Genomic DNA, 14,775 nt, shown 5'->3' with positions numbered 1-14,775 from the left:
ACGACCTGTACAGAAAACTCCACTTATTTTAGGACCTCCATTAGCAATTTTCGACCCACTCATACTCATATTCGTATTCCTTCTTATCCTTTTAAATGTAACTCCCCTCCAAAGAGCGCACGCATACACGCTAATTAGAGTAGTGTTAATTGAGTATTTAGGATTATGCCTCCTCCACACTGCCTGCTCGCTCAAGGACGGCCCAGGGAGCGTGAAGGGCGCACAGCCCAGCCTCCATCGCTCTCCGTCTGGTCACTATCTGCATCCCGAGCTGACCCGGGCCTTACCGTGCACCACTCGCCCCGACCCGTTTACTCCTCGATGGAAGGTCAGCGTTCAGAACATAGGTGCGCGAGGCTGCGCCGGGATTGTGGGGGATTTTATCCTGTTGTCTTTTATTGTGCATTCTGTGTGTGCGGTGTGCATTGTCGGTAATGAGAGATGGCATTTAGAGAACTGCTGCTCTGACACACGGGCACTCAGTGCCAGCCGCGAGTGATTAAGGACAGAGGTCATTCTGCTAATTATCCCCCTGCCATCCTGCTTCCCGCAATCTTTCCCTCCCTCGCTCTTTCTCTCTCCGAATGTTGTGTGCCTGGCAGGACCGGTTCATTTGTACGTATGCCAGAAAAGAGAAAAGCGCGACGCATGAGCGAATACGCTCGCTGAGGACGGCAGTGATATTAGATTGCTGGTAAATACAAGGCATCAGAACGGCAAGCAATCATTTCTGTTAAAAGAAGAGGAGTAATGGGTAAGAAATGGACAGGACGGAACCGGTGTTCGTGAGAGCAAGTACACACACACACACACGATAGTTCTTGTTCTGTAGAGAGAGAGAAGGAAAAGGACTGCTGCTTTCCTCAAGGGAAATAATTAATCCGTACAAGGCTGTCGCATGTCGAGATGAAGCAAGTGTGAAGCATTTTACCCAGGAGGCACTGCAGACTGTCGCCCATGCAGACACCTGTTAGAACGCCTGCCCCACATTAGCATCCTTACACACGTACAACATTGCAAACAGGAGTAACCACAACATTTCTCACTCCACCAATCCGGTTTGTGTGTGTATGTATGTGTCAGTATGTGGTTTCGTGCTTGCCTGTTTTCGGAGTATGTTTTGTTTGCGTATGTGGCGTGAGCGTGTCTTTTGTGTGAATTTGTTGTCGAGCTTGTCGTGTGGGTGTGTGTGTGTGTTTAGTTGTGAGTGTCTGTGTTTATCACAGAACGCCATCTGTACTGTGCTCGCAAGCGTGATCACAGACATCGAGCACCAATAAGTCACGCAGGTCTGAGCCGATGAAAGATCTCACGCACACACACACTCAGGGGAAGGCTGTGTGACAGTTATTCATGGGGTGAAGTGTGAGGAAGCTTGTCAAGTTGTGTTTTTTAAGTTCAGTTGGTATGTTTGTCCATCTGGTGGTCTCTTATAGGAATATATAGCTTCTATTTTAAATGAGTTTAAATAAGAATCTTTTTTTTAAATGTAAGTCAAATGTTACTAGACATGGACCTGCATTACTGATATTTTTATATAAAAATATATTTTAGATATATTCAAACGACCTGCTTAGAATCCCACTGCCATAAACAAAAAAACATGAAAAAAAAAATTTAAACACAAAATGAAGTACAATTATTTTTAGCTTTCCTTATGCAAGAACCAATAAGATTTTAAATGAATGACATGCTACACTGATCGGTTTGTTTGCATGGAAAAACAACTCCTTGATCTGTAAAATATTATATTAGTTCAAAATATTAATCGTTTGCTCTCATTTTGTTTCATTTATACAAATTTTTTTTATCTGTGTTTAACTGAGAGAAGAAGCATATACAGATGAGGCCAAGTAAATGCTGAAAGAATTTTCATATTTGGGTGGAGAATTCTTGAAAGTTAGTCTCCTGCTTACGCCAGTTTTTATTTTATTTTGATCTTCATTTTGATCTAATCAGGTCTAAAAATCATTGATGGCTACTTCAAACTGCCCTGTCCGTCTCTCCCTGTGCTCATAGCTGCAGTAATAGCCAGAGGTCTTTGTGGGTTGAAGCCGCTCTCTATGACTCTGAAAGGCCTCTAATCCCCGTGGCCTGTGAAGTGTGAAACCCTTTGATGGCAGGTCGGGTCCGGGAGCCTGTTGACAAACAACAAGAGGGAGGCGCTGAGAGAAAGACGGCAGCATCGGCTTTATCCATTGTACGAAAAAGATTCAACACACCTCTTTAGGCACGAAAAATACGCATTTGTCATCCGAAAACACAGGGCAGCGATAGTATTAGCCGTGCTTTAATGATAATTAGCACGTTTTCACCCCCATCGCGCAGCGAGATTGAAGGGAGGAGAGAGATTGAAACCTAAGGGAGAGTGACATGGCAAAGGCTGTTTCTTAATTAAACCATGTGATGATCAAAGATTTCCATCCCATCCGACCCATACCGGCCCCCCCCATGTGAATGAGATCAGAAAGTTGGCTCCTCCATTTGCATACGGACCAGCTATGTCGCTTTGAAATCCACTTTTTTCCGCTTGGGAGCCAGTGAAGTGAGGAAACTGTCTGTCGGGTCGTGCACACAACGCGCTCGCAAACACTCCCCACCCATCCTTCTGCGCTGGCTGTCGGAGAAACATCAAAGCACCGTGGCGCTGCTGTCACCGAGAGGCTTGAAAGTGTCGGCCCCTGCTCTGGCCCTGCATGGGCTGGACAGATGCTCGACAGCCCCCTATTTCATCTGACCCATTTAGAACAACTCCAATTAGACGGTGACATCGAGGAGATGAGCATCCTTTCATCTGCTGCCCGAGAAAATGCCAACTAACGTACAGGCTTTACACGCCCGGATCTCTGTAGTCTCAGGAATCCTTTTAAAAGAGTTATTAAACATAATAGTCGGTACAAAGTGGCGAATTGCTAGAATTATTTGGATTTCTGCGTTAATGTTGTTTCAAATGTGACCTGACCTTGATCTTGGACGCGTATAGTTAAATAAAGAAAAATTTCAGGCAGGGTTTTAAAATTCCATATCTAATTCTTTAAAACGTTGTCATAATGGGAAAAAAATAGGTCATGACATTAAAGTCAGGAACATTAGACAGGTCTCTTTGTAAAAAAATGCATTCGAAATGTATTTAAAATAGAGAACATGTTGAATTGTAAGTATCACGACCAAAGGACAATATTTTTAAGTGGTTTAATTAATAAAAAAGATTTTTGTAAAAAATGTAAATCTTTTTTAAGACAATTTATGTTATTTTCCCACTAAAAGAGAATGTCTTTGACATGAGAACCTACTCAAGATTATTAGTCGACTTTTGTTAATTTTGTATTGTATTAACCAATCAGCATCCAGACCCAGGGAAGGGCTACAAAGGCATTCAATATGACAGTCTATAATCTTGCCCAATACATCTATTAAAAATAGATTTTTCAGTTCAGTTGCTTGCGAGTTTCATTTTTCTTAAAGTCTCAAGGTTGTGTTTGAAAAAACAACATTGTGTACCTGTACCAAAGCCATCAGTCCAACTGTGATGCATGTGGAAGGAATCATAATAGCATGCTTTGCTTTGGTACCTCAGACTCTGAAGGTCTCGAAGTCCACGAGAGAATAATAGATGGTTTGGTTTAGGAGTTTCTGTCTGTGTGATATAAACCTGAAAGAGGCGGGCATGAAAGTGATCCAAAACAGAGGTGTGTTTCAATTTTGTATTTTTTGCCAACGTCAAGAGGCTGGGTCCCAATTCCATTGAAATGCTGTGGTCCTGAAGCCGATCGGTCAAGCAAGACGCCCTATAAATATACATGAAACAGTTTTGGGTAGAGGAGTGAGATGCATCTCCCACCACTTCAAAGCTCTATTCACCTGCTATAGAATGTATCAAGGTTTTCAGTTTCTTTGTGACCTTCTTTGTTTCACAAAAAGTGTGTTGGTTTCAAATTAAGCATATGTAATGAATATGTGCAATCAAAAATATTTCAATAATTTACAAAAAAAATATTCCAAAGGACAGATACGGCTACTACCTGCTAGAAGATTTGAGTTTGATGTGACTTTCACAGATGTTAACTGCTAGAGGTTCATTAAGCAGTTTCCTAAATGCAACATCATCAGTTCTCCTGTGGAATTTTTTAACAACATGCCATTAGATTTGCAAGGGCTTAGAGCACATGGATGCTGTAGATTTAGCTGCATTAGCGATTGAACTGTGGCAGCTTAATGGAAGCCACGAAGACTTTCAGACGCGTCCGAAGTGTGACAATCTGAAATTTGACAACTTCCTCACAGCTGGATCCCTCGAGGTTGGGAAAATCACTCTGACATTTGCTGACGCCGCCATTTGCGGTGGTTTAATTTTAGTGGGAACGATAAAAAAACAAGCAGAAATGCTTCTCTTTAAAATATCATTTTTGCAAGGGTTGGTAGTCATTTGTGGCAGTTGATTTATCACTTGTAAATTGAGTGCTTCGCCTGCTCCCCCTCTGCCTTTTTGTAGCACTGAACTAAGTAGCCATGAAATTGCCTGAATAATGTCGTTTAAATCCAATCTCACCACGGCCCTTCACCTCCGCTCATCCTCTGCCTAGCGCTGCTCTTTCCTCTTGTTTCCCAACCCCTTTTCTCAGAATCCCAAAAGTCTTTTCTCAGAAAACTCAAGATTCAGGTTGCTTTTATCAAGGGTGAACAGGCTCCAGACGCCTGGCCACTTTATCTTTCTGTCTGAAGACAGACATTAAGACTTACTGAGTTTTAAAATTTTGTGCTCTGCCCGACATATGGCTAAATTCCGCTAGTTTTAATAGAAGCGAGTGGTTTTTGTAGCATCTTTAAAGATGTCAGTGCAGTTAGAGTCTTCTGGCCTAAGAAACCCGGTTACGAATTCCCTGTGGGCGGAGTTTTGGAGGTTTGTGGGTGGGGTAATGTAGGTCTGTCTCCTCATTTGGAGATGGTCTGATTGAATAATTGAGAAATTGGCCTGGTCAAGGCTAAAGACCTGCTGGTACTACTTATAAATCTCAAATGTGTCAGTGCAATTAAACAAGTCTTTTATCCTCTTTACTTCCTGTGCACTCTCCTTTCCGTCTCCAAGGGTAACCCAATTTTGAACAAAAGAGAGGCCAAATTAATTTCACAAAGCACTGGTTTAATAATGCCTTGGGTGCCTGATTTCGAGTTTAAAAAGAGCTATTTATCCAGAGATAAACGTCCTCTGGAATAGAGAGAGGGAGAGAAACTGGGGTATGGAATCAAATACAGTGTCTAGAGGGAGACAGGGTTTAAAACCATTCTGTGTTTCGTATACTGTAATATATTGCGTGTCTGCGGTTTGTACGTTTACACTGATGTTCTTTGTGTGCAAGTCTTTGCCAAACTGGCAGCAATAAAGTACACAAATAAAGTCAGAAAGATCTAATAGTCACATGGATAAGGAAATGGCAAACTTTGGAGGCAACAATGGTGTGGCCTTCAGCGGAACGAGTATTGGCTTGATGCAAAAGGAGCTTAGTCTTGTCACGATTCAACAAGTTGAAATGATAAAAAGGTGGTGACCAATAGCTGTCAAACTCCCCAAAAAGTCTAATATTTGCCATAACAATTGTTGAAACAACACTCATGTCAGATATAATGCCTGTCTCATGACATTGCTCTCTGTTTGCTTTGCAGGTGAGCTGACTGTCCCCATGCCTTCCCCGCGCTACCCCAGCGCAGCAGAGCTGGACGCCTATGCGCAGAAGACGGCCAACAGCCCGCTGTCCATCAAGATCTTCCCCACCAACATCAGGGTCCCCCAACACAAGCACCTTAATCGGACTGTGAATGGATACGACACCACCGGACAACGCTACAGCCCCTACCCCCATATCCACACAGGAGGCTTCCAGGGTCTGTTAGCAATCGTCAAAGTGTCATCTTCGACCTCATCATCTTCATCATCCTCTTCATCTTTCGTACCCTCCACAAAGGGCGTTCTCAAAAACTCAGATGGCAGGAGGACTAAGCTGTCTCCGGCGCAGATAGCGGTGGCACCTTATCCGCCTCCAAACAGCAGCACTTTAGGTCATTGCCACGGACAGATTGTGTACCACACAGGTCCCCCCAAACCCCCGGAGGCCACCACGCTGTCGGTGCCCCCTAACGTCACTGTGGCTGGCTCTGTGATTCCCGTGGCTGGGGGCCGAGGACTAAATCTCCCTCCTCAGTCCAACCTTCCCTCCATCCAGAGCATAATTTACCAGATCAACCAGCACTGCCAAGCCCAGGCTCTGCAGCAGGTGTGTCACAATGGGACGTCTACAGGAGCTCTGAACCCGAGCCCATCCAAACAAGGTGCCATCAACACCTCAGGGGGGACTTACGTCACCAGCGTGGCTCCGCAGGGAAATGTGGCCTATTCAGGGACCGTGCTACCAGGGCAAAACGGGGAGGTGATGAAAGCCGGAGTGTATCCCGAAGGCATGGACTACCTGCTGTGGCAAAAACAGCAACAACAGCAGGCGATGTTGAGGATGTACAGTGGGGGAAGCGGCGGAGGAGGCGCTGTCAGCAAGTCTCCCGAAACCTGCATCCCGGGAGGATCAATAATGCTGGGTGGAGCCCAGGTGTCCTCTTCCCGAGGTTATCCGATGACGGCGAGTACAAGTGGTGGGGGCGGGCTCGAAAAGGTCAGCTCCTCCCCTTTGAACTGCGTGGGGATGCACGGTAACTTTTCGGTCGGGCAGTACTTCGCGCCCCCGTGGAACAGTGTCCTGGTTACGCCAGACAGCGATTGCTACAACCCCCAAGAGTTGCCTGGTGGCACGAGCACAGCCGGACCGGCGACGGGGCACAGGGAGCTTGTATTCGCCCATCATCACCAACATCCTCATCATCACCATCATCATCACCACCATCCTCATCACCCACCCATAGACAGCACGGGTGGCCTGTGCTGTAGTCTGCCCAGTAAAAGTCTCTGTAATACATCAGTGTTGAGCAGCAGTCTCCAGTCGCTGGAATATCTGATCAACGACATCCATCCGCCCTGCATCAAGGAGCAGATGTTGGGGAAAGGATACGAGACCGTGTCCGTGCCGAGACTGTTGGACCACCAGCACGCACACATCCGCCTCCCTGTTTACAGATAAGATGAGACGGGCGATGGGTCAGGCTGACCATTGTAAAGACCTGCTGGAAAATCTTTAATCAAAAACTGTGGATATGTTGCCATTGCGGATTGCCTGGATTTGCAGTGGAATTTGGTGATACTGCTCTAAGCAGACTGGGGAGATCTGGATCAAAACATGGTGAATGAATGCTGGAAAGCCAATATGTGCCTCTCAGCTCAGAGCTGAGAGAGTGGCTGGCAAATGGAATGTTGCAAGATCCTAAACGCGGATTCTGTGATTCTTGGTTTTCTTTTTTTTACCAGGAAGTTGTTTTCAAATCGTTTCTTTTGGTGATTTTTTTCCCCTTTTAATTATTTCATCAGACTAATATGTTATGTTTTGGGTGAGAGTCAATGATTTATATGAAGTGAATATAGTCTCTCCTTGCAAGTTTTAGATTGAATGATGAGGATGACGGTCTTAAAGCACCATGGTTAAATACATGTGCTCACTAAACACTGTAATAGATAAAGCCACATAGCAGCATCGCAAAGACCAAAAAAGCGACAACATCAGTGCTTTTATGTGAAGTTAATGGATATTTCATTGAATTAAAAAAAGCTTAGCGGTATGGAATTATGGTTTTTCATAGAAATTGCACTGCTTGGGGTGTAAAAATTTTGTGAGAGTACTAGGAGGATGGAAGTTAGAAGTTTGAATATAATGTATTTAAAGAACTTGAAGACTTGAACCTATTTTTGTTGTTTTATATATATTTGTAGTATATAATATGCATTGGCTGCTAAGGGAGTACGAGTGTAAAATGCTTAGGTTTTTAAATGTTTCTTTAAGAGTCTTTTATTTTGATTTTAGTCTCTTTTGACTGCAGTATAATTTCTGCTGTTCTCATGGTGGAATCGCCACCAAGGGTCAAACAACAGAATTCTCATTTATTTACTTACACACTGGAATTCACATTCTCCAAAAACGGCTCGGTTTGGCCGATCAGGTATTTCTGAGGTTCCTTTAAATGGAACATCGTATAATATTCTGACATGCCGAAATGCTTTTAAATTCTGGAAATGAGCTGTCTGTTGTAGGAATTCTTAATTTCAGAGCGGAAGGTTTTGATTGGTTAGGGAGCAATTAAGTCCTCCCTCACGGCTTTGAAGCGTTAATGCTAATAATAGATATCGCTGAGGGGAGTTAACCTATGGAGGTGTCACTTGACCATTCCTCTTTTAGAAACGATGAAAACAATCATTGTGGTGCCTCTCTCAAACAGAGAGGATGAGTGTTCGCCTCGGCTCCGTGCTAGAGGTTTCGAGCAGGGTTGGGGCCGCTCGTAAGCTTTGTCTCAACACTGAAATATTTATTCCGACTGTGACTTTCCTGTGAATGTACTGCACTTAGATTACTGAGAAGACTAATGCCTTGTGGGACAGAGAGAGGGGGAAATAAAGTAAAATTGGATGGGCACAGCGGTCCCCGGCGTTAAATTAGCATTTCTTTTGTCAGTCAAATTTCACCGGTAAATTGAATTCAGAAACTCGAGAGAGGCAACGGGGGGTTCTGTCGGAGGCAAGAGCTGGCTACAGTCTAGATTTATGAAGTGCAATTATTATGACTGTATTAACAATTTTGTTTTCTCTGAGCTTACACCAAAAAAAATGTAAACTACAGCTGTGTCTACATTCCCAATGTAACACATATTCATTCCCTTCTTGTTTTGAGGTGCAAAATAAACTGATTTCAAGACTTTATTGAAAAACCCATGTCTGTGCTTTGACCTTGTCTTTATTCAGATGCATTTCATTAATGCCAATGGGATGGGGATGATCTATTAAGTGGGGGGAGGGGGTGTTATTACACATTATAAAACTTATCAGTTTTGTTCATGAATATTAACTATGTTGCTTGTCATTCACACAGCGGTTTGGTTGTTAAGTATAGATTAGCACAAAAGAAAATTTAGATGAATGCAAAAATAAATTTTAAATAAAATTCTAATAAATATGCTTACAATTAATATAATGATTTTCTTTAAAAAGTGAGATGACAAATGCTTCATTGTTTAAAACCATTTCGTTGGTGCTAAATTCCAGTGCAACCTTATTTCATCGGACACACGCGCCTGGCCCGAAGTTAGCTTCCGGTCTGTGTTTGTTTATCGGTCTGTCTAGTGGCTAATAATATACTAACTATATCTTTTTATTTTATTTATATCAATATTAGTTTATATTAATATTTTATAGTATAATCATTGTATAAAAACACATTGTATTGTATTTTTTTATATACGTGTAACATATATACAGTGATAGTTCACCCAGTTGTTCACTGTCCCCCATTTACTTGCAAGCAAGCATTTGTTTTGTGTCATAAAGTAAAAAAGTCAGAATGTCAAGAATATCATAGTTGTTTCAAACCTTTATCACTATACGCTTAGCCAAAACACTTAAAAATAAATTGTTGGGTTATTTCAACCCATCATTGGTTACATTTTTTAGATTTTTAACAACCCAGAATCTGTTCATTTAAAACCATTGGTTGAGTTTGTCCATTTTTGACCCAGTGATGGGTTGAAATAACGGAAGTAACAAAGCGAAGTAACGGTTCTTCTACTGGTAACCTAAAATCATACCGGCTAGAGATACTTTTAACTTGCAAGCCAATGTAACTTGTTATTTATTTTGCTTGTTTTCTAAAGATAACCTGCAGAAACTCTTTGCGGATGTGTACCGGGAGTAAAGTTTGGGCCACAAAAGCGTGCATGCACACTTAGCAGTAACATCCGTTTGTTGTTGCTTTTAAATCGTCTACATGAAAGAGGGAAAGTATTTTATTGTCTTGTTGCTGGTAACATACAAGGCAAACCGTCCATATATTCAATATATGACAGAAGAACCTGCCTTCGTCCACCGCGACTGATGTATAAAAAAATGAGTCCTCTCACTTTTCGTCGCATGAACTTTGAAGCAGAAGAATTTTTTATGTTTGAGCTGGTAAAATAATCTCCTCAGAAAACAGCAAGACGACGCTGTATCTCCTCGGATATCTGTGGTGTCTCGGTAGAGTACCCATGTAAGATCTGATTGTTTTAGTCAGACTGAGCGTGCTTGGAGTGCGTCGTATTGATCTACTGTGGATTTGCTCACAATAGCGTACCGCTTGCTTTGAAGTCAAACGAGGAGAACTGTAGGGAATATAAACACGCAGAATACCTGAACTCAAACATACATCCTGCACCTACAGTGCAATGCTAAACTCAATCTTCGTGCATTTCGTTTCAGTTTGCAGTCCATAAGATAAGGGATGAAATCTGTAAAAGTGAGCGAGCTCATGTGGTTTTAGCAAACGAGGAGCTGCAACAGTCCATAAACATTTCTGTGTGCACGCTGTCTATTTTCCTGTGTGTAGTTTTTGTCAGCGTGAAAGATGCGCCTCTGATCACATCCCTGGGGCTTTTCCTCTCTGCATCCCCGTTCCTGTCATCCTTTATGTTCTGTCTCTGCTGTGTTAATGGATTTGAGGAGTCGCTGCGGCAAACAACTTTATCTTTCGCTCACCCGCTTGGGTTTGTGCCCACTGCCAGTAAGTTCTCTGCCAATTTATTCATTTACAGTAGAAATAAAATTGAGTTAAGTTATTAACGGTAACGGTGCTGTTTCTATAGCTCCAACGTTGCATTATGACAGTTTTATAGCGCATTTAATCTGAACAGCTTTAATCAGATGGTCAGATATCTCAGATGATCCACGTAAACCAATTCCTACTGTTTTTAATAAGATGAGTGATAAAAAGAAACATGCTTCATTCTTAATATTTACTTGTACATGCACTGATCTGTTAAGCATTCTGTAATGTCTGTTAATGCCAAAACAATTAGTCAATTCAACATTCAACCCAGTTATTTTCTGCCTTGCTTAGCATTGTTTTTGCTGAACCGGCCCAAGCCCTCGTGCCCCCACAGAGACAGATTGGTGTCAGGAACAATAGGCCTCTTAGCCTCCATAGGAATAATAGCATTAGAGCCCATATAGGATCTCTGAGAGTCGAGTCCTATCATCTTCTTTGGCTTTAAGAAGACATATGGAGCATCAGCAGCTGCACCTGTCCTTTGGATCACCATCTCATTGAGTAATTATTTGTTTTTCAACGGGATTATACTTACCGCTGACTGCCAAACAGATGTGAGTTTTAAAAGAAGGGGAGTCTGTAGAAAGAGGATGAGAAAGAGACGGATCGGGCGGAGGGTTCAGAGCAGCCCTGGAGGGTGCTTTTGCCCTGGTTGGTAATCAGGATAATTGCTGCGTTGCTAGTGCTCTAGTCTCCTGTCTCTGAGTGTGTGTGCCTCTGTGGCCCTCTGTGCAGATTGGCCCCTCAGGCAACATGAACCGGGCCACTGCAATTCCCTTCCTGCAAAGAGAAAGAGTGAGACAGTTTCACCTCAGGCTTGTCTTATTAGATGTACTTATTAGATTCACTTAATGAGGATCATAAAACGGATTCAAATACACTGTTGTCACATAATTCTTAAAGGGGCGGTACGCAAAAAAGGAACAGCATCGTTACATTCGTGTAATTGGAAACGTGAGTTAAAGTGGAGCGGTATAAGACTCTCTTCTCTTGCAGTTTACCATGTCAGGTTTTATAAACTTACAAAAAATCAACTACACTCTTGAATGTGTTACACTATGCCATCGATGAACCATTTTTGGCTGTATGGTTCCATAAAGAACCTTTAACATCTTTAAACATTTCTGTTTTATGTTGTGAAAAGGGGTTCGTTACATTATGAAAATGTTTTATTTAAAAAATTTTGACAATACGAATTTGACATGAGTAAAAAAAATAAAGGTGCTTCAAGGGTTCACAGCGATGCCATTTTTGGTTTCACAAAGAACCATTCGGTCAAACACTCTTTAAACAACCGCCTGGAGACACTTTCACCGAAAAGATCCTTTGGTGAAACAGAAAGGTTTTTCAGATGTTAAAGGTTTTTCATGGAACCAAAAGGTTATTTTATGGCATTGCAGAACCTTTTCAAGAACTTTTTTACATAGTACAAAACGCATCGCCTCTTTCCTTTCGAAACCTTAGATGTCCACATTTTTAAAGAAATGACAAAACATTTAAATCATATAATACTGTGTTGTCAAAGTTGACAACCATTTTTTATTATTTGTATTGGTAAGATATCTGCAAAAAAAAAAGATTTTAAGAACCTTCATGGGACCATGATTCATGATTTATGGTTTGAAATAATCAGAGTGAGTACATTTCCTTTTGTTGTGTACTGTTCCTTTAAGACCTTTCTGGTGCACTTTAAATTCGATGCTCATTTGGATTCACCCAAGTTTTTCTCTTTCTGTTTCACTCTTTTTATCCTTCCTGTGCCCACACACCTTGACACACGGTGAGGGGATTTTGTTGTCACTTTACCATTGAATTGACAGAGGGGGTCAGAGCATCCCATTAACAGATCCATATGTGGGCTTTCGTTCACTACCCCTCTCTCTCTCTCTCTCTCTCTCTCTCTCTCTCTCTCCAGAGGGTCTTTATTCTCTTTCTCTGTCTGTCTCTCTCTGTGTCGACAGTCTTTCTGTCTCTTTCACCCTTTCATTGTGATTTAAATAACTAAACCATCTCTCTACTGCTCGTCTCTGCTGGTTCAGTGCTACATTCGTTAATTAGTTCATCTTTGGTTCTGTTCAGCTGTCTGAGGAAAGGCTCTGGGTTCAGTTAATCTGCCATATGGACTTTGTCTCAGTCGTGATAAGGTAAACATGATTAGAATCCAATTTTAGAGGATTTATAGCCTATATACACATACTCAGGGGTCACCGATTAGCGGGGTTGTGGTTTTAGGATTGGAGAATTATTAACAAAATGTACGAACACAGAGAACGTTTGAAGGAGACAGAGACGCATCTTTATGGTTGCATGTAAATTGAGAGATTAAATGGGATGGATGTACTTTTAAGGATTGATTAGTCACACTGTGAAGCTGTTTGAAACTGTATAGAGTTCTATGAAAATTATGACCCCTAGAAAAAAGTGCCAGAGAAATGAACTTCTTTACCACAATATTACACCTGCGTATTTCATTTCAGAGATAAACAACACATCTGTTTAAGTTACGACTGTTCAAATGGTTGGAAGGAAATTAAGAAATTTCACCTTTTGAAAAATCCCTGCTGTACATTATCAGCGAATATGATTTAGTTGAAAACAACTCAAAGAACTATTCGTCAAAATATTTTTTTTTCCCACCGGAATGAATCAAATGCAATTTCTGCCCTGTCTATCTTTATCAATGTTATCTATATCTAGATCCACGTCTATGTCTAGGCGAGTTCTGGGCAACTCTGGTGGCGTTGTGCACAGCAAGCCATTGTTACACAGCCAAGTATTTGAAGGGCACAGGCCCTGTGGGAGAGAGACAGGAGCCAGTAACAGGGCGAGAGATATGGCGGCACAGTGAGCACGATAGAGACCTAAATCCCATAATCCCTCTGGTTCAAACCACAACTGAGACACTTTCCTTTGCACGGGGAAATGATGGCAGGGTCTAACCCTTCGGCGAGCTTACGTATATGAGGCCTGCAAACAAGTGCAGATCAAACACAGTGCTTGTCGTTTCCTCCTTATCCATCTCTCTCGGAAAACAGAATGCGATAGGCGGAGGAATAAAAATAAGGCCAGCTGCTCTCGCCGCAGATCTTTGGCACGGCGTATCTAACATGGCACGCTCACAAGCGCACAGGTCTCAGCCCCCATTGTGGGTCGAACGCACAATGAGGTGCGTGTCGACTAAACTTTTAACCAGCGGCTTTTAAAAGAGCATCGCCTCGGGTGTGGAATGTATGTCCTCCTGTGTAAAGCTTCGCTTTTGCTTCTGCTTCTTATCTGGCTGCTGTCCAGCGCACATACTGTGCATATAAAAGAGCGATACAGGGCCAGTGTTCATCCAGCTGATAGATGCCAGGGGCCCAGTCGCATCCTGGATAGCTCCGCTCATCCGAACCTAACAGGCCATTGATGGAGTAAAGTTTCTATGCGCTAAAAGCATGAGCCTCGATGGGAAAGTACATTGAGTGTATTTCTAAAAATAACTCCAGTGTTTGGATAAGTCGTAGTCTCTGTGGCAAATTGTTTGCGTTTGTTTGAATCATCTTACAATCTTACCATTATTTTAACATTTTGCAGGCTTACTCTACTGCTAATATACATCTTGATATACTGTATGCTTAAAGGGCAGTTCACCCATATTTAAAGGGACACTCCACCCTATATTGTCATGAATTACTCATCCTCGGGTTGCTCCAAACCTGTTTACATTTCTTTGTTCTTCTAAACACAAAGAAATATATTTAGAAGAATGTTAGCAACCCAGATTTATGGGATAGTCAAGATGGTAGTCAGAGGTGCCCCAGAACTGTTTGTTTTCCTAAATTGTTTAAAATACATTATTTCATGTTTAACAGAACAAACAATACTATGGTACTACTTTTTACTATGGTATTCAATGGTGCTCCAGAAATCTCAGTTGCTAACATTCATCTAAATATCTATCTTTGTGTCCAACTTGGCAAAGAAATGTATACAGGTTTGAAACAAGGATGAGTCATTCCTGACAGTATTGTCTTATTTTGGTGTCCCTTTAAATCTAAATTAAGTTATTTATTCA

At 42.0% G+C, this 14,775-nt stretch overlaps 1 protein-coding gene across 2 annotated transcripts in view; it reads left to right on the top strand.

Moving 5' to 3' along the window:
* fam222aa (family with sequence similarity 222 member Aa) overlaps nucleotides 1-8,851 on the top strand; it is a 48,408-nt gene extending 39,557 nt beyond the window's left edge. For both annotated transcript variants that reach the window (XM_079450979.1, XM_079450978.1), the window contains one exon: nucleotides 5,662-8,851. In XM_079450979.1, the coding sequence (XP_079307105.1) occupies nucleotides 5,662-7,121 (1,460 nt within the window). In that variant the 3' untranslated portion in view covers nucleotides 7,122-8,851. The remainder of the gene's footprint in view (nucleotides 1-5,661) is intronic.
* Nucleotides 8,852-14,775: the final 5,924 nt, after the last annotated feature.

The sequence above is a fragment of the Barbatula barbatula genome (genome assembly GCF_947034865.1).
Source record: "Barbatula barbatula genome assembly, chromosome: 2".
Taxonomy (NCBI): Eukaryota; Metazoa; Chordata; class Actinopteri; order Cypriniformes; family Nemacheilidae; genus Barbatula; species Barbatula barbatula.
Note: the sequence above shows the minus strand (reverse complement) of the source record. Positions and strands in the feature narration are given on the sequence as shown.